Source organism: Pelobates fuscus, chromosome 2, assembly GCF_036172605.1.
Source record: "Pelobates fuscus isolate aPelFus1 chromosome 2, aPelFus1.pri, whole genome shotgun sequence".
Classification (NCBI taxonomy): domain Eukaryota; kingdom Metazoa; phylum Chordata; class Amphibia; order Anura; family Pelobatidae; genus Pelobates; species Pelobates fuscus.
In genome coordinates, this window is record NC_086318.1 from 217036034 (window position 1) to 217061231 (window position 25198).

At 43.2% G+C, this 25198-nt stretch overlaps 1 protein-coding gene across 1 annotated transcript in view; it reads right to left on the reverse strand.

Annotated features, from left to right (window-relative positions):
- HEY2 (hes related family bHLH transcription factor with YRPW motif 2) overlaps positions 1-25198 on the reverse strand; it is a 76400-nt gene that overhangs the window by 41104 nt on the left and 10098 nt on the right. Inside the window, exon 2 of the mRNA XM_063443179.1 lies at positions 23282-23360. Coding sequence (XP_063299249.1) covers positions 23282-23360 — 79 coding nt within the window. The remainder of the gene's footprint in view (positions 1-23281; positions 23361-25198) is intronic.

Genomic DNA, 25198 nt, shown 5'->3' on the forward strand with positions numbered 1-25198 from the left:
GTATATATGGAAGGTGATCAGATGATATGCATGTCACTAAACTGATCTGGGAATGCAAGGGACTTTTTAATGTGAAGTGACAATATGCAGAATCATAAATGTTGCTGTAAAGTGACGTTTGAATGTATGAACCAGAACGTGTGATTCAAAAACCGAAAGTCTTGTGAGACGTATATGCCGTGTTCTTGAATACTCGTGTTACGTCGTCTGAGTGTGTCAAGAAAAGGCCTGAGTTTGTAAATGCCATGTGAAATTATGTGAAATGACAATCTATGCAGAAAATGTTGTAACGTGACGTATGAGTGGTTGAACCAATGCGTGTGATTCAACCCGAAACCCTCTGTGGAAGGTAGGACCGTGTTCTTATATACTCGTGGTATATCGTATGAGTATGATAAGAAATGGCCTGAATAGTTAGTGCCATGTAATCGTAATAACATCATATCTCCATTATACTCTTTGAAAATAGGACCGTGTCCTTGAACTCGTGGTATGTCGTACGAGCATGACAGAAAAAGGAGCCGTAATGTAGGCTAACCATAACAGTAATATACATGTAATATCTGCATTGTAAAATAAAATAACTATTATTATTAAAACCATATATATATAATAAGCAAACTGAAACAAAATAGACAACCTAAGATCGTGTAAAATAAGTATTTGAAAGTTTAACCGATTACTGTGCAGGAAACGTATGATTGGTTGGATCAGTACGTGTGATTCAACCCGAGTATGCATGAAAAGGAATTAAATCCTTGTGTCATGGTTAACAATAAAGAAATGAGGCCGGTAACGTAGGCTGATTTAATTGTAATGAAATGGATAATTATAAATAAAAAAAATAAAAAACTCCAGTAAGCATGGGAATCCAATGTCTATACAGAAATGTTAGCTGGTTTCATACCCTGATGTAATAAGTGATACCTTAAAAATAGCATGAAAATGGTCTGTCTATTTAACCAAGCAACTTTTTTACCAAATGTAAATACATGAAATGATGAAATGTAACTCACGAAAAAGATCTATGTGAATACATAGCAGAATAACCGAATCTTAGTATGAAGTATGCATTTTAATGCGAACAGCAATCGTGCATAGAATATACTATGAATAAGTGCCGACCAGAAAACACAAACCGACATGACAATCGTTTAAATGAAGCAAGGTTGGTTTTTACATGAAATGCAATAATGTCTGAGAAGCCTGTAGTACACTGAATGACCGGTAGGGGTCAGTGTGTAGGCGAAAATGCAGTGGTTCAATGGTTTGTACATGAAATGCAATAATGTCTGAGAAGCCTGTAGTACACCGAATGAACATGCAATGGTTTTAGAACAGACTTAGACAAAATGCAGCCGTAAAGTGAGGACCTGACCCGTGCATGGTGCCGTGGGACTGATGCCTGGCATAACGGGTAGGTTGACTTACAGTTTGTGAATCACTTGGACACCATCCACGGCGATGGATTGAAGAAAGAAGGTGGTAGGCCGGAAAAGCCTGTGGCTGGATTCCTGACACAGCTCTGCTTAAAAAACCTCATGGAGTAATCAGGTAAAATGGCGTCTGGATGACCCGGAAGTGGAAATGATGCAGCGCTGACCTTGAACGATATGGAGCCAGGTAAGGGGTGTCCCTTAAGTAGGGAAGAGGTGTGTCATACGCCCCTCCCACAATTACAGGCCAAAAGGCCTTAATACATATTAGTATTAAAATACACTTAGAATGAAGTTACATATATATATCTATATATATATATATTATGTTTATATATATATATATATATATATATATATATATATATATATATATATAAAAACTTGATTTTTTTGTTACCCTGAGGAAAGTCCCGAGCGGGGACTGAAACGTTGGTCTCTTTTTTAAACTTTATTGAATCAATTTTGGACTTTTACAAGACCGGAGAGAGCGGCTGTTCTTTGCTACAATATATATATATATATATATATATATATATATATATATATATATACACACACATATAATTACAATATTAAATAAATAAAATATTTGTTAAAAAATTTTAAGAAATTATTTATGCATATGTAATTTCATTCTAACTGTATTTTTTATTAATATATATTGGTAACAAAATACACTTAGAATGACATTCTATATATATCTATCTATATATAAAATACGAATAACCGCAAATATATATATACATAATTCAATAAATGTTTACATAAGTATACAGGTAGAATTTAAATACATATATATGTATATATATTAAAATTCTACGTGTATATTTAAGTAATCTTTTAACATAATTATGTGATATAATTCATTAAAATTTGATTGATGTGCCTGACAACCCAAGCAGAAAGTGCAGAGAATTTAATTCGCAAGCACTATATTTAACTTTCCAAGACACCATAAAACCTGTACATGTGGGGGTACTGTTTTACTAGGGAAACTTCGCTGAACACAACTATTAGTGTTTCAAAATGAGAAATTGTATTACAACGATGATATTTTCAGTAACAGTGAATTTGTTTGCATTTTGTTTTTTAACTCTTTATTTAATCATGCATGTAAAGTACAAATATGCAAGCAATGCCCTTACAGCTATCACTAGCATAATTTTCAACATTTAGTGCACAGTTGTCGGCATCTGTTAACATAGCACATTTTATGTTTTATAAATACATTATACAAGACAATATGAAGAAAAATCAACTAGTGAGCCCCTTGCGGATGTGTTAAAAGTGTGAGTCAGCTTGGTAAGATCCATGATGGGGTTCTACCTCCTTCCCCTATGTGTGGAGTACCTTAGAGGTGGTTATCCGGAAGGAGGGGGAGGGGGGTGGATTGGTGAGCAATAGTGGTTACTAGGTGGTGTAGTAGGTGTAGCAGCCTATACTGAGTGCCAGTGTTATGCATTTGCAGCATTTGTTTGAGCAACTGCTTGGGTGGTCACATACAGGCTGTTAGGCTTGACAAGTCAATTAAGGATACAAATATAAGAACCAATAACTTATTTACATTTAACATAAAGCATTTTTAAAACTTTTAAAAGTAAAGCATTTTTTTTTTCAACTGTGGTGGGTACAGTGCAAAATAATAGCGGCATACAAAGTCCTCTTGGGTGGTTCAGCCTTCGTTTACTCAGGTTGGTGGTTTGTTAGGCGAGGCCCGCTGTTTCCCTCTTGGGGTAAATTCCGGAATGGTAGCTGGGTTTAGCCTGGACAGTCCTGTTCCTGTCGGCAGTGGGGCACACCAAACACCCGTTGATTTCAGGTGCGCTTCTAATTCCTGGCATCCCTGTGCTCTGAGGGTAGATCCGTTATGCGTGAATAGGACCACTTGCGGTGTTCCCCATCTGTAGGGAGTTTCGTTGGCACGGAGGTGTTGCAGGAGGGGTTGTAGAGACTTCCGCCATGTGAGGGTGATGTGGGATTATTAAAAATCCTTGTTATACTTGTATTGAATTATTGTACTAACTCCATTTTAACTTTATACTGTGATGATCCTCCATTTTGTCCTTTTAACCTGACTTCTTCAATCCTCCATTTTGTCCTCATGACTTAACTTGTTCATTTTAAAACTACATTACGTGACTGAACTTCTCAACCCAATTAGTACAGTAGACAAAAGACTGTGTTTTCCTGCAAGGACAAATACCAGGAGGTGCTGGTTACTCCTTAAGACTTGCTGGCTACTCCTTAGAACTTGTAAGATAGTATAGTTTGAAGGCCACAGAACACAGTAGTAATGAAATGTTCTATTCATAAGAGACCTTGCACCTGGACATGAAGCCTGATATTATTGACCGTGTAAAATGACACTTAGGACCCCCTTATCCCCACCCGTGTCCAGAATAATCCCACCTCTGATGGGTGGGCACGGGACTAACCTTTTTATTTTTGAACCAATAGGTAAGACACTAACACCGACACTTAACAATTAATCCAATTGATGATGTTTATTTGCTGATATTCTAATAATCAATGATGACGCAAAATGCCTCTTAAAAGGGCCTGCGCGCCCGCTTTTACTTCACTTGCCAATAAACTTTCTCGAAGTTATTTTAACCTGAACCTCGTGTGTCAGACTTAATTACTTCAGCGTATATACGCAATTTAATTCTATTGATTTGGACAGGAACAGATAGACATTTGAACATTTTGGTTTACTTTCAAAAAGTACCATAACAACTTGGCGCCCAACGTGGGGCATCGGGCTATGTCCGGCCGGTGAGCCGTCCTAAGGAAGACAAGGGTGGACGGAGGAATCCGGGGGGAAGGAAAGGAGACTGATCACCTCCAGGTACACGGTAGAGACTTCTGCAGAGCCACCGGTATGTTCCGGCCCCTTTGATTGACCCGTCCACGTGTCTGTGACTGCTTCCCGGGAGGACATCAAAGACAGGTAATATCTTGCCCGGTGCCTCGTTACTCATTTGTTTACCTGCATTTTAGTCTATCTGTTGCCTGGGTGTGTTTGAATTGTTTGCCTGTTTCCCCATTTTGGGATAAAGGGGGGTGGACCTGAGGGGATTTGCTTGGGTCTTCAGTGTGTCTGTCTATCTGTTTGTATTTTACCTCTTTTGGGATAAAGGGGGGTGGACCTAAGGGGATTTGCCTGGGTCTTCTGTTGCCTGTTTTACTCCTTTTAGGAACCACGGTGCTGTGGTTGTAGGGAAAAAGGGGGGTTGACCTGTGGATGTGTTCCTGGGGGTCATCTTTTCCTGTTTAACTCTTTTAGGAGCCTCGTGGCTGGGGCTGTAGGGAAAAAGAAGTTTGTGGAACTGTGGGATCTGTGTAGAATCATAGTTTCCTGTGATCCAATTTTGTGTCACTTTGATAGCCTAGCTAGCTTCACTGTGCGCTTTCGGACCATCCAGCTCTAGTTGAGTTGGGGACGTCCTGACCCGGACCATCCAGCTCTAGGTGAGTTGGGGACGTCCTGACCCGGACCATCCAGCTCTAGTTGAGTTGGGGACGTCCTGACCCGGACCATCCAGCTCTAGTTGAGTTGGGGACGTCCTGACCCGGACCCTTCGGCTCTAGTTGAGTTGAAGGTCCACTGATTATTTAATTGTGATAGTGAGACTTGAGGAAGTCATTCTCCGAGCGGGGACACTACGAGGTTGAGGGAGGTGACTTTGGAGTAAGCACATGTAAAAGGAAAAGGGATTATTGTTGATTTCATTTGAACTGTGATGCATGCACTGTATTTCAATTGTATTGTTGTCTTGTTTGTCTAATTAGGAGTCTTATGAACTCCTGTATCTGTCTCTAAGGATTTTCCTTGCCTTTCATCTTTTCTGTACTTCCTATATTATTATACTATCCACTCCCATTCCTCTTGAAAGAGAAGTGATTGGTCACACACTTCTCACCTCGCTCCAATCCGTGTCTACCACCTCGGGTAGGCGGATTCAGTGACTAGTCTACGTTTTGGGAAGACACATCTGAGAAAGTCCCACGGTTCTCAGGTGGCAGTCGAGCATTGTAGACGTTCTTGTTCAGTTTTCCCTCTCTCTCTCTATATCTAGGACGCTGGTATAGGGGTAGGGGGATTATGGGGCAGGATTTAGGTAAGCCCAGTAAGGGCTGGTTAGCATGTGATTTGGTAGAAAACAGAGAGGGTGAGGAGATGGTTAAAGGTGTTGTAAAGATTGCAAAAGTATGTAAAATTACTGTACCAACGGGTGGAAGATTGCAACCAGAAAGTTGGCGTAAGTTACTGGCAGAAATGAAAGGCAAGCTTACGGATAATGGTTTATTAAAGACTGCTGAAGCATGGTACAGAGTAGCGAAGGCTATTCAGCTAGAAGGTTGGGTTGAGGAAGAAATAAATCACAAAGGTGTGAAATTGTTTGTGTATCATCAGAATTGTGTTGCTGGGGTCTACCCTCAGCCAGCGCCCCAAAGTGGCGCCCAGGGGACGTCTATCCCCAAGGTTCAGTCAGCAGTAGGTGATAGCCAGCTGACTATGTTCCCCACTCCCAATCCTCCTAACCCCCATCCCGCCACCTCCCCTGTTTGCCCGGTCCTGAATTCTGATGGATCTTTCTTTTCCCCCTCCCCGTCCCTAACATTCCCATCATCCTCATCCATCCCTACGCTACCTGCTGTACCTCTCCCTAACATTTCATCTGCCATTCCTTCCCTACGCTCCCTCTCCGTTCATGATCCCCTCCCCTCCTCATCCGCCCAACTAACCACCTCTTCCACCCTCGCCCCAACTCCTCCCCCTCCACCCACCCCTACCAATCCCTCTCCGTCCCCTCCCATCTCCACCCCAGTCCAATATCCCACCTCCTTCCCCTCCCCAGCCTGGCCCTACCCCTTCCCATATCCCATGACCCTGCCCTATCCCGGATATCCACTACCCCTTCCCCAAGCCACTCCCCAGGTTCCGGTCATGCCCAGTCCGGCACAGTCTGCCTCGGATGTGCCCTCATCCAATATGGCCGCCACTTCTTCCCTCAATCCTAATACATTACCCTTTCCGGCCACTAATATGGCGGCCCCCAGTACAGCCCTGATGCCGGTAATTCCCGGTGACTACCTATCCCCCGGTTATGACTCGCTAGCCACCCCCGCATCTGGGACCCCCTGCTCATCCTCCGGTCCTGTCACCTTACCCGGGCCCTGCACGAAAGAAAGCTCAGATCATAGAATTAGATGAGAGAGATGAGGATAGTTCATCCCAGGACTCGTCGGAGGCCGCAGGAGCCGCTGCAGGAGCCTCAACTCATCGTTCCATCGATGATCCCTTTGGACACAAGGGCCGGGGTGAACGGACCCCTCCTAAATATGTTGCCTTTAACCCCACTCAAGCTAGCGCATTAATGAAATCGCTCCCCGACCCAGAAAAACAGCCTATGCCTTTTTACCGAGGGATAGTTCAAATTCAAAAGACCTATTCCGCCGCATGGCGTGATTTGCTGAGCATTTGTGCTATTAAAGCAGGAGATGCATACTGGCCGAGCATGGCCCGTCACCTCAGTACAGATCTGCTTTCCAGTGATGTTGATTACCCCTCCGGGGTAACCTTTTGCACCCAATTAAGAGAATGGGCTAAAGACAAACTTGCAGATCAGGCTGCTGGCCTCACTGATGTTATTCAAGATAAAGGAGAATCAGTAGAAAGGTTCCATGCAAGACTGTATCAAATGTTCACAGATTTAGGATTTGATCTCACTGACAAAATTCATTCACAAATGCTGTCAGGTGCGTTTGTCCAAGGTGTTAAAGACTCTATACGTAAAGGAATCATTGCTGCACGCCCTGAATATAAGGTTGTTCCCCTGGATACCCTACTTTTAGTTGCTAGAGGTTTGGAATCTGTTCAGACCCCAAGGAGATCCAATCCAGCTCCCCTCATGGTGGCCCGCGCTACCCCCATCACCTCCGGCACCAAGGGTGTCAAGTTAGAGGATGTAATTTGTTTTAATTGTGGGGCTCAGGGACACTACCGAAGTGACTGTCCGGAACCTAAAAGGGAACCAGGGGCACCCAAAAAGTTCTCCAAGCCTGCCCCAGGCCCCAAGACCGAGAAAAAGGTTCCAATTGTTGAAGAACCAGATGATTAGGAAGCTGGCAAGCCTGTGTCTGTAACCCCTGTAATGGCAGTGTCTACAGGGGATAAAGGGGGGCCACTTGCCACAGTGACTTTGCCCATTGAAGGCCACCCCACCACATTTCTTGTTGACACAGGTGCAGCCCGTAGTGTTCTGCGAGAACAAGACCTGCCGGACCCATCTTTTCTGTCAAATATTGATGTCTCTTGTGTTGGAGTGGATGGCCAGCCGAGACATAGCCCTTTAACAACTCCACTACGAGTTGGTTCTAGCCTGCTCGCTCGCTTTGTAGTATCCTCCACATGCCCAATTAACCTGTTAGGTGCTGATGTCCTCTCACGCCTGCAAGCATCCATCACCTTCACCCCAGACGGGCAAGTAGAAATGTTCACACCTTTATCTGTATCAGACACCTCAGCCCTGTGCTCCCTGCCTTTGATGCTGCATTTAGAAAAGCCCCGTGAGGAAGCAGCAGAATTAAGGTCCAATTTCCCAGAGGAATTAAAAACACAGGTGCCCGCCAAGTTATGGTCCTCAGGCCCAGAGGACATAGGTCACCTAAATGTTCCCCCTGTGGTGGTAAAGCTTATTCCAGGAGCTAAGTTACCAAGGAAACCACAATACCCATTAAAACCAGCACAGTCTGCTGCAATCTCTGTCCACATCAAGGCACTCCTGGAGAAGGGTGCCCTGGTAAAATGTAAATCTGAATGCAACACCCCGTTATTTCCTGTAAAAAAGAAAACTCCAAAGGGTGAGCCAGAGAAGTACAGGATGGTCCAGGATCTCCGTGCTGTTAATGAAGCTACCGTCCTGGATACCCCTCTTGTACCAAATCCCCATACTCTGCTCTCTGGAGTCCCACCATCTGCAAAATTCTTCACAGTCATTGACCTGGCCAATGCCTTTTTCAGTGTCCCCCTGGACCCTTCCTGTCAATACCTATTTGCTTTCACTCATGAGATGCAACAGTATACCTGGACTGTCATGCCCCAAGGGGCACAAAATTCTCCAAGTCAATTTGCAAAGGCCATGGGTACCATTCTTGATCCATGGCAAGCCGAGCACCCAGAAGTTGTTCTGCTCCAGTATGTGGATGATTTGTTACTCTGTGGAGCTGATGTACCTACTACTGAAAATTGCTCACTTAGTCTCCTTTGCTATTTGGCAGAACAAGGATGCAAAGCTTCGCTCATCAAGCTACAATTCTGTCAATCTTCAGTGATCTTCCTTGGACATTGCCTATCTCAAGGTACCAGACATCTTACTCGGGACCGGGTAAGAGCTGCTCTGGACATTCCGCCTCCAAGGACTTCAAAGTCTCTTCATGCCTTCCTAGGCCTCATTTCCTACTGCAGAGCATGGATCCCAGAAGCCTCTCTGCTTATGCAACCTCTCTATGATGCTCTTAAGTCTGACCCATTCTGTCTGACCAATGAAGCTCTGGACAATTTCGGTGCTTTAAAACGTGCCATTGCTTCTGCTCCTGCCTTGGGCCTACCTGACTACTCCAAACCCTTCAAATTATTTGTCTCTGAAAGACAGGGCCACGCAACAGGAGTTCTCACCCAAACGAATGACTTAAGAGGCCGCCAGAGGCCTATTGGATATTTCTCATGTCAACTAGACATTGTGGCCAGAGGGACTCCTTCCTGTCTCAGGGCTGTTTTTGCCGCAAGAGAGCTCATAGAAAGAACCTCGGACCTGGTCCTTGGCCACCCTCTGGTTGTTTTGGCCCCTCATGACATTTCTGCTATTGTCAACCAAGTCCAGCTCAAGCACGTGTCTCCAGCCAGACACCTGCGCCTACAGTGTCATCTTCTTTTGCCTGACAACATTTCCATCCAAAGATGTCAAGTGCTTAATCCGTCCACTCTTCTTCCACTCCCTGAGGGGGGTATCTATTATGGATTTATCACGGATGAAACCTACATTTACCTGCTCTGTGGATGTATCAAGAAAGTCATGCATCCACATTTGTCATTTTATGAAGATGAGACACCTCTTTGTGAAGGCCCGGATTACGCCTTCTGTACCATGTGGTACAAGCCAAACATTACTCCCGAACCTTGCTATGAAGATGAGCTTTACCACTGGACCGATGTAAAGCTCACTGCACAAGACTTCTATTGTGACTCTGAAGGTAATAGCATGGTCTTGGTCCAGCTACCTCAACAACTCAACTACCTCTACCGCCATTGGGATACCGCTATCCCACATATTCCTGTTACCAAGTTGAAGACAAGGTCATGGAATGATCTTGGGCCCATGGCAAAACTATGGGCCACCATGAACGAAGAACAGCTACAGGAAAATGGTATTGCCAAATACCCAACAACTGACCTTCTGGAAGCATGGCCACGCCATTTCCTGGAAAAGGAATTTCAAGACCTGGTCATAAAGAATGATTATGACCCAGAAACACCTCATGACTGTTTTGAACAGATGAAAATGGAAACAGTACACTTACCAACTGTGCATGAGAATCCATTACCAGATCCGGATTTTACCCTGTTTGTGGACGGATCAAGATATGCCGATGAAGGAGGAACATATCACACAGGATATGCCGTAACCACAACAGACGAAGTCATCAAATCATCATCCTTACCGCCAGCAATGTCTGCGCAAGAAGCTGAATTACAGGCTCTGACTTCAGCATGCAAAATTTCCGAAGGAAAACGTGCCAACATCTATACAGATTCAAGATATGCTTTGGGTGTGGCACATGACTTCGGCCTAATTTGGAAGACAAGAGGATTTCTTACCACCGCCGGTACACCAGTCAAACACAGCACTGCAATTAAGGAGCTAATGGATGCCCTCCTACTTCCCGAAGAAGTGGCCGTTTTGAAAGTCAAGGCCCATGGGAAATTGGATACAGATGAAGCAAAAGGCAACCATCTAGCTGATCAGGCTGCTAAGCTAGCGGCCAGGGATCTGCAGGAAGTGGATGAAGAAGTGTCCGGACAAGAAGAAGAAGAAGTTCCTATTTTTGCTCTGCAAACTCTTCCTACTGATTTGCGAATTTTACAAGAACAGCAAGCTGCAGTCACCCCTGAAGAAATCCAGAAATGGAAAAAGAAAGGAGCTGTCCAAAAGGACGGAATATATTACAACAACTTCAAATTTTGTCTTCCCAGAAATTTGTATCCAGCAGTTGTCCAATGGGCACATGGGCCTGCACACCTGTCAAAAGAATTGATGGCCGCCCTCATACAGAAGTATTATGAAGCACCTGGAATCACAACATTGATCAATAGCTTCTGCAAGGCCTGTGTCATTTGTGCAAAATGCAATCCTGGGAGACCAGTAAAAGTACCTGCGAAACACCTGGCAAAGCCCATGTACCCCTTCCAGCGGATTCAAATTGACCACATCCAAATGCCCAAGAGTGGGCCCCATGAATATGCACTAGTAATAGTGGACATGTTCTCAGGCTGGCCAGAAGCCTACCCAGTGGCCAATATCACTGCAAAAACAACCGCAAGGCGCCTACTTACAGATATTGTATGTAGATTCGGACTCCCAGAAGTCATTGAGAGTGATCAAGGCCCAGCCTTTACAGCAACTGTGACTAAAGAAATTTGGACCGCCCTAGGGGTGACTCTAGCCTTCCATACCCCTTACCACCCACAAAGTAGTGGTAAAGTGGAGCGCATGAATGGCACTCTAAAAACCAGAATGTTAAAAATGTCACAAGAAACAAAGATGCCCTGGCCAGAAAGCCTACCAATAGCTTTATTTAGTGTTAGGCACACACCTAGAGGGAAGCATTCACTGTCCCCATATGAGGTTCTATTTGGGACAGCACCCAGACTAGGTTGTTATTATCCGCAGCAGTTGCAACTCCAATCAGATGTTTTAGTAGACTATGTAACTGAACTTGCAAGTGTCCTAAACAAAATACATGCCCAAGTTTTCTCTTCAATTCCAGATCCCGAATTGGATACAGGTTCCCATAACCTACTTCCCGGAGATTGGGTCCTGGTCAAGAAGTTTGTGCGGAAAAATACCCTAGAACCGAGATTTGACGGTCCATTCCAAGTTCTCCTGATTACCGCAACCTCCGTTAAATTGGCCGGTAGGCCAAATTGGATCCACGCTTCCCACTGCAAGAAATCTCCTGCCCCAGAGGAAGCGAATATCGCACAAACATGTATCTCTGGTACATCTTCTCCTTAATTAGCCTTATGAAGGCCCAGCAAGTAGCCATTACCAAAGATATTAGTGGGTACACCTTCTGGTATAATTCATCGTGCACCCAGGTGGCTACTTATACCTTTGACTACTGTGATATTGTAGAATGCCCATTTCCCACACCACAAATCCAGAGCATCTATAGAGATATCCCTCATTCGAAAGACCCATATGTTTGTGTAGTTGACAAGCAATGGGGGCACAATTGTGACCATTGGGGGGCGGCGGGATGGAATGCCGGGCCTGCCTGGGGTTACAAACCAAAAAGTGCCGTATCTAAAGTAGATGATCATGGTAGATCCCTCCTCCAGAGGATGACTTTGAGAAAGCCTGCGGGGAGTACACCAATGAAATTAATTCTTAACATTGAGCATCCAAGCCCAACAGATGCGGACCAGTATGTGATGGGAATGTATTGGAAAAAGGGTTCCTATAAAAAGTTAGGGCATTTCTACCTTAAAGATATGTGCAACTCTTCTGAGTGGCACGGGGCCACCCATATGGTCCCTAACCCATTAAAACCTCATATCCAGACCTTTCAAGACATGATGGCCATTGCTAACCCCACTTTTGAAGATACCATGGCCGCTGAAACAGGTTTTAATGATGTAAATCTATGGTTAGAATGGATGAAATATAATGCTAATAAGCATAATAGAACTGCATGTTATGTGTGTGGCGGTGCCCGGCCTCACTTGGGTACCGTGCCTTTAATCCTACCAGTAGATATAGAAGAATGTGTTTTAAGCCTTTTTGCCTACCACTATAATTTTAACAGGTCCATATGTATTGCATGGACAAAGGAGTATCCTCTCCTAACCCAGGATGTCAAACCCCCAGATGGTATTACAATATATAAAGGTAATTACACTTGCTATGCCATGCACGATGGGATTGGTAAATTTGTGGGTAACTTTCCCGAAGGATATTGTGCTACATATCGAACTGTTCCTGTACGTTTACTGCAGCATCACACTAGGTCATTAGGAGATATTTACTGGTTGTGTGGGGATTTACAGTTAAGATCCAGAATGGACACAGAGTGGTGGGGGAAGTGTACTTTGACTAAGGCCATTATGCCTATACACATTATCTCTGACACACACCTCAACACCCATGGGCCCAGCCACACTAAGGTTAAACGTGAAGCCCCAGTAAAAGGAAGTTTTGACCCTCACATTTACATTGATGCCATTGGGGTGCCTAGGGGGGTACCCAATGAGTTTAAAGCAAGAGATGAGGTTGCTGCAGGATTTGAATCAATTTTTACCATAGTTACCGCAAACAAGAATTTAAACTGGATAAATTATATTTATTACAACCAACAGCGTTTCGTTAATTACACCAGAGACGCCCTCCAGGGGTTGGCCGAACAGCTGCAGGCCACATCCCAAATGACTTTCCAGAATAGAATGGCCCTAGATATGATCTTAGCCGAGAAAGGAGGGGTTTGTAAAATTTTGCCCGACACCATGACATGTTGTACATATATCCCAGAAAACACAGGCCCTAATGGTAAAGTTACATTAGCCATAGAAAAATTAAATGACCTGTCTGAAGAATTAAAAAGGAATTCTGGGATAAAAGATCCCTGGGAAAGATGGTTTGGTTGGATGACAGGATGGCAAAAGGCTTTAATGCAGATTGGTATGGCTATACTAATTTTTCTTTTTATTTTTGCTCTTCTCTTTTGTTGTATCCTCCCATGTCTGAGAAAATCCCTCATGAAGACTGTTGACCAAGCGGCACCCACTTTCACCCATCTCGAAGTTGATGACCAAGATTTCCAAGACGTCAACTCACCCTGTCTGCCGCTGCAAACAATCCCTTTCGTTGATAAAGTGCAGGAATTCTAGGAAGGGACTAGTTTAGGGACAGCATCTGTCAGTGAATGGTAAAGGCCCCGTGCGGAGAAGTGGTGGGTTAGCTGCCATGGGACACCCATGGGTGTGAAGTGTTCGAGAGCCATACTGATGGATGAGTTAGCCTATTAGGGTCAGCTCTAGGGACAGACTTGCACTTTGCATTAACACCTAGCTAGCGGCCACGGGGTTTCTGTGCCTTTGGGTTAACACGTCTTCTGATACTAACATAATAAAGTTTTTATCTCTTAGAATCTAACATTTCATAGGGGGGACTGATGTGGGATTATTAAAAATCCTTGTTATACTTGTATTGAATTATTGTACTAACTCCATTTTAACTTTATACTGTGATGATCCTCCATTTTGTCCTTTTAACCTGACTTCTTCAATCCTCCATTTTGTCCTCATGACTTAACTTGTTCATTTTAAAACTACATTACGTGACTGAACTTCTCAACCCAATTAGTACAGTAGACAAAAGACTGTGTTTTCCTGCAAGGACAAATACCAGGAGGTGCTGGTTACTCCTTAAGACTTGCTGGCTACTCCTTAGAACTTGTAAGATAGTATAGTTTGAAGGCCACAGAACACAGTAGTAATGAAATGTTCTATTCATAAGAGACCTTGCACCTGGACATGAAGCCTGATATTATTGACCGTGTAAAATGACGCTTAGGACCCCCTTATCCCCACCCGTGTCCAGAATAATCCCACCTCTGATGGGTGGGCACGGGACTAACCTTTTTATTTTTGAACCAATAGGTAAGACACTAACACCGACACTTAACAATTAATCCAATTGATGATGTTTATTTGCTGATATTCTAATAATCAATGATGACGCAAAATGCCTCTTAAAAGGGCCTGCGCGCCCGCTTTTACTTCACTTGCCAATAAACTTTCTCGAAGTTATTTTAACCTGAACCTCGTGTGTCAGACTTAATTACTTCAGCGTATATACGCAATTTAATTTTATTGATTTGGACAGGAACAGATAGACATTTGAACATTTTGGTTTACTTTCAAAAAGTACCATAACAAGGGTACTCCTGGTTAGGTCTGGGAAGACTGTGATGGAGGAGCCCTCGAACGGTATAGGAGTTTTCCCTCGCAAAGCTGCTAGAAGTGTGGCTTTGTCCGAGAGGGTCTGGAATCTGAGGATCAAATCGGCCGTTGCCGGCGCTCTAGGTGGCTTTGGTAGCTGGAACAGACCATCTAGTTTTAGGGCTTTTGCCTGCTTTGGTGGGAGCAAGCCTCCGATTAAACGGCGTATGTAGTGGGGTAAGTCAGTGATGTCGATTGAGTCAGGGATCCCCCTGACTTTTAAGTTATAGCGCTGTCTCTGATCCTAAATGGCGTCCAGCTTATCCGTCGTGGTTAGTTGCTGCTGTGCCAGATCTGCTACTTGCTGTTCCACCTTGCTGATTCTAGCTTCATGGTTAGTCGAGCAGGTCTCTAAGTGTGAGATTTTCAATGCGGCCCCTTCAATAGCCTCTTTATAGCAGGCCATGTCAGTTGCTAGGTCTTTACGGAGTTCCGCCAGCATCATTTTGAGTTGGTCTGCAGTGACCGGGTCCCCAGTTCTCTGCAGTACCGTTTTGCGGTCTGGCAAGGACCCAGAGGGTGTTCCATCCAGGAGGTCTGATGTGAACTTGCATTTAATTTTTTTCACACTGAAATTTGCCAGTTTGGTAATGTTGCCTTTGAGACCGAATTACTCCCATGATTGCATACCATTTGCAAAAGTAAGGAACCCAAGGTATTGCAAGTGGGGTATGTCCAGTCATTTTTAGTAGTTACTTAGTCACAAACACTGGGCAAATATTAGTCTTTTGCTTTTTTCACACAAAAACAAATATGAATGCTAAATTTGGCAAGGGGAACGATCACCCAGCGGCCCGGCAGTGAGAGGGGGTATTGCACGATGCCTCGACATCAAGCCATCCCTGCAACACCATTAGAGCGGCTGGAAGCGATCATGATTGCTTCCAGCACACTAATTTGCCGTGGACGTATCAGGTACATGCGCGGTCCTTAAGGACCGTTTTTTGGCGGACGTACCTGATACGTCCGCGGTTGTGATGGGGTTAATCAAACACAGGAGCCTCCTGCATGGTTTAGAATGCTGTTAAAGCAGGAGATAATAAATTCTAAATCAAACAGAATGTGCAATAAAGGAAGTTTAGATATCTCTTTGTAGGAAGTGTTTAGTAAGGCTGTGCAAGATACATGCAGGGGGGTGTCACTTGGGCTGTATAAATAAAGTGGTTTAACTCCTAAATGGCAGAGAAAACTGTGAAATGGCACCAAACTGCTTCATTAAACTAAAGTTGCATTGGTGACTATAGTGTTCCTCTAAAGTGACATAATGGCGAATGTAGCAGTGTAAGTGCTCGTTCACATAATTCAGTTGGCAATACATGTGCCTGAGAATGGGCTAAGACACACGAGGAGGAAATTAAACGTTTTGTGTATTAGCCACAATCACCTCTGCATATACTTCAGAGTGGTGAATCACTTGTATATGAACTTTCTAAAATGGTATTATTCTGCTTAACAAAAATCGATATTGTTTAAATCTTACTGCGTTTTATTGAAAAGTGAATAGCCATTCAGAGAGACCTAAAGCAATACCCAGTTACAGTATTATTTTAGGCTGGAGTTGACCGTTTTAATATATATATAAAATTTCTGGATATATTTAAAAATGATTATATATTTTGCATTCTAAACAATATAAAACATTATGGAAATAAAAAATTACTCTCCAACTCTCCATACACTGTCCCTCAATGCAGCTTTTACAAATTTACCGTATATACTCAAGTATAGGCTGACCCGAATATAAGCCGAGGCCCCTAATTTTACCCCAAAAAACTGGGAAAACTTATTGACTCGAGTATAAGACTAGGGTGGGAAATGCAGCAGCTACTGGTAAATTTCTAAATAAAATTAGATCCTAAAAAAATTATATTCATTGAATATTTATTTACAGTGTGTGTATATAATGAATGCAGTGTGTGTATATGAGTGCAGTGTGTGTGTATGAGTGCAGTGTGTGTGTATGAGTGCAGTGTGTGTGTATAAGTGCAGTGTGTGTGTATGAATGCAGTGTGTGTATGAATGCAGTGTGTGTGTATGAGTGCAGTGTGTATGAGTGCAGTGTGTGTGTGTGTGTGTGTGTTGCAGAGCCTTGGTGGGGGGTGGGCATTTTTATTTTTATTATTATTATTTTAATAATTTTTTTGTTAAATTATTTATTATTTTTTTTTATTATTATTATTTATATTTTTATGAATTTTTTCGTCCCCCCTCCCTGCTTGATACATGGCAGGGAGGGGGGCTCTCACTCCCTGGTGATCCAGTGGATGGGCACTGTGTAGGAGGGGGCTGGCAGAGCTGTTACTTACCTCTCCTGCAGCTCCTGTCAGCTCCCTCCTCCTCCGAGCCGGTCCAGTCAGCTCCCTCTGCCAGCTCACACTGTAAGTCTCGCGAGAGCCGCACTATGACCCCGCGGCTCTCGCGAGATTTACACTGGGAGCTGACAGAGGTGCTGACCGGACCGGCTCGGAGGAGGAGGGAGCTGACAGGAGCTGCAGGAGAGGTAAGTAAACTCTCTGCAGCCCCCACAGCCCCATGTCTGTATTATGGCAGTGCAAATTGCCATAATACAGACAGTGACTCGAGTATAAGTCGAGTTGGGTTTTTTCAGCACAAAAAATGTGCTGAAAAACTCGGCTTATACTTGAGTATATACGGTACCTGATTCATCTCCTCTCCAGGCTGAGGATTGGCCAAGAATGATTGGCCGCCTCTAATAAAATCCTATAGACCTTAGAGGACATGTGTGCTCATGGCTGTTCAGAGAAGCGCTATTACAGTTGCATGTGTGCAATTTGTCTGTGAACTGGCATAAAATGTATTGAATGAGTAACCTGTAATTTAAGTGGAGCTAGCCGCAGATTCGGCTCACGCATTGTTGATTTTTTTTTATTGAAGGTAAATGCCGGGTACTAAGTGATCTACTCATTTTGAGCATCACAGGCATTCAAATTTGGGATGTTAGACAATGGGATGGTGGGTCTGAAGCAAATTACCACATTCCTATGCAGTTTCTATTACATTCCCTTGGAAGCGAGACAGCAAGGGATTAGAGTTAGGGTTAAAACAAATTATCTTCACTCAGCAGGACCCTGGCAATTCAGACCAGGCATAATCAGCTCAGGTACTTCATTTTATCGTGTGCTCTAACAAGTAAAAAGAAAGAAATACCCTCCGCCCCCAAAAAAGCATTTGAAATAATATTTATTTTCATTTAGTGAGATTATGGCTGCTCCTGTTCTGTTCTCAGATGTGCTGCAGTGTTTTGGGCTTTATGAGAAATTAAGAGAAGGGGATTATGAACCAAAATAGCTTTAGGTTAAAAGAGTGTCCCTTTTAAGTCACTTTATAAAGGTGGAGACTATCTAAAGTGACAAGATTGCACCCTATTAGATGCCAATCCCAGATCCGATAGGAAAATGAAAGGTTCTGCTTCTAATAGAGAAGCAATGTAAGCACGGTACGGTGATTACTCTGCATGTGCCTTGCTTCCAATTGCTTCTCTGTGGAGGGCCAACACTCCAGCTTTGAAAGTAGACATATTGTAGAGTTCTTTTAAAAGTGGTTCAAGTACCTTTTATGACCCTTGACTCTTATCCTCTATATCAGTGGTTCTCAACCTAGAGGTCGCGACCCTTTTGGGAGTCGAATGACCCTTTTCACAGGGGTCGCCTAACAGGGCTGAACAGAGGCGGCTCTCTGAACAGAGGCGGCTCTCTGATACGCCTAAATCGTATCATTAGAGAGCTGCAGGCTGCTGTGATTAAAAATATGTCAGCAGCCATTCCCGGTCAAAATTTTTAATTGTTTAGCCCCTTTCTCGCCACCCGATTGCATCTGCGGTATATTACTGTTCGTTTCATCATGTTTCATGATGATGCTGGAGTGAGTCCCCTCCGCTCCGCCTTCTGACCTGGCAATCCACCAATCCGCATTCCGCAATGCCGATTACGTCATGACGCAACGTAACCCCCTGCATTCCCCCGCCCGCGGTACCAAGAAGAAGAAGAGAAGAGGAAGAAAGAAGACTAGCTGCTGCTGCAGGAAAGCGAGCAGAGCACAAGAGAGAAAAAAATAAGCAGAACAGAGATAAGGGGAGAAGAGCAGAGGAAATGGGAAGGTTGAGCAAAGAAAAGGGATATTAGAGCAGCAGATAAGAGGAAGGAGAACAGCAGGAGAGCAAATAAAATGGGAAGGATAGCAAAGAAAATGGGAAGGAGAGCAAAGAAAAGGGAAGGAGAGCAAAGAAAAGGGAAGGATAGCAGAGAAAAGGGGAAGGAGAGCAAAAAAAGGAAGGATAGCAAAGAAAAGAGGAAGGAGAGCAAAGAAAAGGGAAGGATAGCAGAGAAAAGGGGAAGGAGAGCAAAAAAAGGGGAAGAGTAGCAGATAAAATGGGAAGGAAAGCAAAGAAAATGGAAGGAGAGCAAAGAAAATGGAAGGATAGCAGAGAAAAGGGGAAGGAGAGCAGAAGGAGAGCAAAAAAAAGGAAGGATAGCAAAGAAAAGAGGAAGGAGAGCAAAGAAAATGGAAGGATAGCAGAGAAAAGGGGAAGGAGAGCAAAACAAATAGGAAGAGTAGCAGATAAAATGGGAAGGAAAGCAAAGAAAATGGGAAGGAGAGCAAAAAAAACAAGGAAGAAAAGGGAAGGAGAGAAAAGAAAAGGGAAGGATAGGAGAGAAAAGGGGAAGGGGAGCAGAAGGAGAGCAAAAAAAGGAAGGATAGCAAAGAAAAGAGGAAGGAGAGCAAAGGAAAGGGAAGGATAGCAGAGAAAAGGGGAATGAGAGAAAAAAAAAAGAGGAAGAGTAGCAGATAAAATGGGAAGGAAAGCAAAGAAAATGGGAAGGAGAGCAAAGAAAATGGGAAGGAGAGCAAAAAGAAAAGAGGAAGGAGAGCAGAGAAAAAAGGGAAAGAGAAAAAAAGGGAAAGAGAGCAGTACCCCCAATTTTTCCACAGTATAGTGTAGTATAAATACATATTGTTTTTGTTCTTAATCACTATACTTTATGTTCAAAACAATGAAAATACATCCTGCATATCAGATATTTACATTACGATTCATAACAGTAGCAAAATTACAGTTATGAAGTAGCAACGGAAATAATTTTATGGTTGGGGGTCACCACAACATGAGGAACTGCATTAAAGGGTCGAGGCATTAGGAAGGTTGAGAACCACTGCTCTATATCTTTCTATAAGGTGAATATCTAAATTTTACAATGCTGAACTATATCATATGTATCTGAAGTTTGTTTTAAATTTTGAAACCACAAATGTTCTAACACTGTCCATTAAATAAATAAAATTAAAAAAAAAGAACACACATACACTCACACACAAGCACCATGCAATATCCATATTAACTAAAGGAGCACCCATGCAACAAAACAACTTCATCTAAAGGCAGCACCCAGCTCCTGAATCTCAGTTTCAGGAAGTGCGAAGTGCTGCTGGGCAGAAACACTGCTTATTGGCTGAGAGCAAGACACTCTCAGCCAATCAAGAATTCCCTATTCATAAAACGGACTTGAAAGGAAATATACCCTTTTCAACCAAGTTTAATGTATTTTGGTACAATGCCTATTTTATTTTAGTCAATAGACAATATATTAATTATGTTTAATTTGGGGTATATTATTTATTTAAATGAAATATGTTAATATAAATCCATGCATGAATGTGCCACACATGCTCATCAGGTCCCCAGTGCTCATGTATGAGGAGCATTGGATTCAGGGCCACATTAAGAGCCCAGTGGGCCTGGTGCTGACAATTATGATGGGGTCTAATTACTGAATTTATTGAAAAAAAAATCACAAATTGTCATACCTCTCAAGCGTCATGTATCTGATGGTGTTGGTGTTGGAGGGAAACTCAAAGGATGCAGCTATAAGAAACACATACTCTATGCTAATCTCTCTCTAATGTATGCTTTCATCTTTCAAGTAAATCCATACACCTAATAGCAGTGTCCAGTGAAGCAGGAAGTCAATGGGTGGGGTAAAAGGGTAGGCCACTGACGCGAATCACGTGACCAGAACTGCCAAAAGGGGCGAACATGCCCAAAAAGGGGGCATGTCCAAATAATTGGAAGGCCAGCCTGGCATCAGTGTCCCTATGTATCAGTGTCAGGGTCCCCATGTCGCCCAGTCCTCTTGTCACCCAGTGTCTGCATCCCCATTTCTTCCAGTGTCCAAATGTCTCAGTATGTCCCGTGTCATTAGGATACTAGGGGACACAGAGAGACATGGGGACACAGTGAGACATGTGGACACTGAGAGACCCAGGGACACCGAGACACTTGGGAACACTGGGAGACATGGGGGCACTTGTGGATACAGATATGGGGACACTGGGAGATTTGGAGACACTGGGAGACATGGGGACACTGAGACATTTGGGAACACTGGGAGAAATGGGGTCACAGACACTAGGGACACAGAGACATGGGGACACAGACACTGGGAGACATGGGAACACATACATTTGTGGAAACTAAGACACTAGGGACACTGAGAGACATGGGAACACAGACACTGGGAGACTAGGGGACACATGGGGACACGGAGACACTAGGGACACTGACTGGGAGGCACTGGGAGACATGGGGGCACTAGAGACATGGAGACATGGTGACACAGACACTGGGAGACATGGGGACACTAGGGACACTGGCTGGGAGACATAGGGACACTGGGAGACATGGGGACACTGAGACACTAGGGACACTGGCTGGGAGACATGTGGATGCTGGGAGACATGTGGACGCTGGGAGACATGGGGACACTGGGAGCCATGGGGACACTGAGACACTAGGGACACAGGCTGGGAGACATGGGGACACTGAAACATGGAGATACTGTGTCCCAATGTCTCCGCCTATGTCTCACAGCATCCCCATGTGTCTCAGCTGTCTGGACTCCCTGTGCTGTATAGCTGCTCCCACGCGGATCAGTGAGTAGAGAGAGGCAGGGAGATGCTGTAACTTCCTATCCCTGCCTCTGTCCATACAGAGTGACTCCTACTGGATGGTGCTGGTATTGCAGAGTAATCTCTGTTTATACTGAGAAAAATATTTGCATTTGTATTGCCGGTATTACTGCAATACCGTCACTGCCAGGCAGGCTTAAATATCGGCTGTGCCTTAAAATACTCTTAGGCAAACCTAAGAGTAGTGGAAACACTGAACTTCCCCCATAGAGATTCAATACATCTCTATAAGGAGATACTGACTGGCCAGGGTGACATTTGACCACGCCCCGGCCCTGCCTCCTTGGCTGAGATCATCAGGGGAAGTATTATACTTGGATGAGATCATCATTTATGATTATGTTGGCGAAGGAGGTGGATCAGGGGCGGAGCTAGCATTGGCTGACTGGAATAAAGGTAAGATTTTGCTATTTTTAGATGTTTTGTTTAACACTTTAGGGTCAGGAATACATGCTTGTGTTCCTGACCTTATACAGTTCCTTTAATTTTTATGGCAAACGGGCAGACAGGACACCATAATATAACTAGGACAGGGACATGCTTTTATTCCTAAGGCTAAAGTGTCCCTTTAAATGAATACAATTTGACAGTGGAGTTTTTTTTAACATTAGGACCACTGTTGAATATAGTTTAGGGACACTTTAACAACTGTAACAATGTTATATTATCAGATTATAATACAGAGAATTCACTGCACCCTGTATCACAGTACTGTTTGACTTATAAATGTAGTCTTGCAAAAATAATTCCAGGTTTTAATTCTGCCACTAGGAGCAGTGGTGTCAAAAAAGGAAAAGTACTTCTTCCTCTGCTGTCCAAATATCATCCAGATGCAATGGGAGACATGAGAGATGTCTGCTCGCTGTCTGGCTCACAAAAGTTTGAACCTGGCCCAGAATAAAGAGATAGCAGCCACGTAACGGCTGCTATCAACTTATTTTGCTTTTCCACTCATCTTGTGTGATGAGTGGAAGTATGACTGGGGGCTAAGCTACAATTCCTATAAACATATAGTTGGTAAGGATCATTTTCTTTTATGTTTTGAATGTATTTTTAAATCGTTGTCTATACAGCACATTAAATATGGAGAGGGAGGTCACCTTCTGCATATTGTGTCGCTAAATCTATAAACCAAGTTCATTTTCAGGTGTACATCTCCACTATACTCTTAAAAGAGTTGATAGGATATATCCTGGGACAAATAATGTGTCTGAAAAATCTATTTGTAAACATGATTATTTTAAATTATTTATTTCGGGTCAAGAAAAGGTGAGACGGTTCAAGTAAGTTTCAAAATTGGTGATTCTGCATGCATAGTAGCTAAACACAGTAGCTGCTTAGAATGTTTGAATCATGCTGTACCAAAAAATACGTATATGCAACTTAACATCGTAATGAAACGCAAGATAGTATTAACATAAATATTGTTTTGTTTTGTTTTTTTAAGAAAAAAAAAGTGATGGGGTAGGTGAGATGGGGTTTACATATTAGAAAATTAGGTTAAAATAAAATAAAAAATATATTGTTCAATTTGTATGTGTATATATAAATATTTACATAAAAAATATAAACTTACCCCTCTTCTTTTCTTCCTGGCCATGATTTGTGAGGTTGTAGTAGGGGAATTTGAACGAATTAGTGATCCACTACTGTGCCTGTCATACAAAAAAAGCAATTTGTCAGATGTGCCAGAATAAAAAATTATAGATATGTGTCCAAATTTGCACAAATCTATTATTCCCAGCTCAACTGTGCATGTATCAGCTCATCTGATATCAAGCCTTAAACATAAAAGGAAAAAAAAACATTTTACTGATTTCTGATGGATGGCAGACAAAGATGAACCTCTGGGAATTTAATCCTTAACAGTGAGGTATGTCAGACAATTAATTTAAAGTAGCAGATATAAATCTGAACACAGTGGGATAAGTTGCTAATACTTTGCTGTATATAAAAACAATGTGATTATATGCAGCTATCAACTTTATAATGTGGCTCTACATAATAACACTGGAATTGTTGTACTCTAAGCCAAAATGAAAACTGATAAGTAAAAAAAAAGCAATGTTCTACACTTTTCTATTGTTTTATGCTTTGTGTGCCATGTGACGTCTAACAATCTATTACATCAATTTTATAATTTTATCCTAGCACAGAGTTCGGAAACCTTTTCAATGTAATAGTTATGAAACGCATCCTGGAATTACATGGTAAAATAATTATATGCATTTTAAAGCTCGTCTTAAATATGTTCAGCATTCAAGTGCCCTGTTACTCCGAAATATTGTGCATAACACAAAAATGCATTTAACAAGGGATATTTGTCTGAGATATCTTTTCGTGGATGCCTAAAATGCTTAATATTGCACAGATACGTTCAAAGAAAAGGCAAAATTACAAAAAGTATAAATTAAATTCATAGAGCTCATGTAGTGCAAAAAACAAAAAAACTTGTTATCAATATTTTGGTCCTCGAAAGTGACTTTGCACTTGATAAATGCCTTTTTGAGGGCTGAAACAATTCACCATTATCAATTATTAATTAATTCCTGTCCCTGTTGAAGTAAAGTACCACTTCTCCTTTCTATCCGTCTATAATAGAGGTGTTTAGGAAATACTAACGTTTACTAGTGTAGCGGTACTTACCTTATCCGGGGGCCGGCCGCGGTCCTCTCTTCAAGCCGCGCGCGGCTCATCCGACTGCTCAAACAGGAAGGCGGGCAGTGACCGCGAGAAGCGGTCACGTGTCCCGCCTGCAGCTAAGAGCGCGCCGCGAATCTCGGGCGCGCTCTTAAAGAGACAGTGGGAGCCTAAATTGCAAAAAGGCTCCCATTGGCTCCTGTCACGCCAATCACCCCATACACTTACCTGTTGGGGGAGTGGAAGAGACAGGAACCAATCACGTTAGTTTGAAGGCTACTTATACTTACCCTTTTCCCTTAGTTCCTTGCCCTATCGTGGTTTCTGCTACAGTTCCCTTTAGTGCTTGTTGTATTCAGTTGTGTTTCTCCGTATTTGACCTTGGCTTTGTATTCTGACTTCGTTTTCGCTTTATCCTTGTCTGTACTGTTTGCCGGCTTGCTGATTCCTGTGTACCAGACCCCGGCTAGTTCTCGTTTACGCTGTCTCTTTGTGCCCTTGACCTCGGATCGCTCCTGACTCTGTACTTCTCCTTTACGTCGAGTCCGGCCACTCTAAGGTCCGGTAGACGTATCTCTCCTCTGTGCTGTCTTCTGTTTTGCTGGATCCTGCGTGTAGGGGTATATACACGTTACATTACGATAGGGCCATGGACCCCGCAGATTTAGCTCAACAGATGGCGACCCATGAGGCTAGATTTGTAGAGCAGGATCACCGTATGGATCAAATAGCTCAGGCTCTCCAGACGCTCTTAGCTAGAACCATTCCAGCAACCGCACCTAACCCTCCTGCACCCCTGCTTCCTGAAGTATCGACTATGCCTAACGCTACAGCACATTTAACGCCTCCTCCT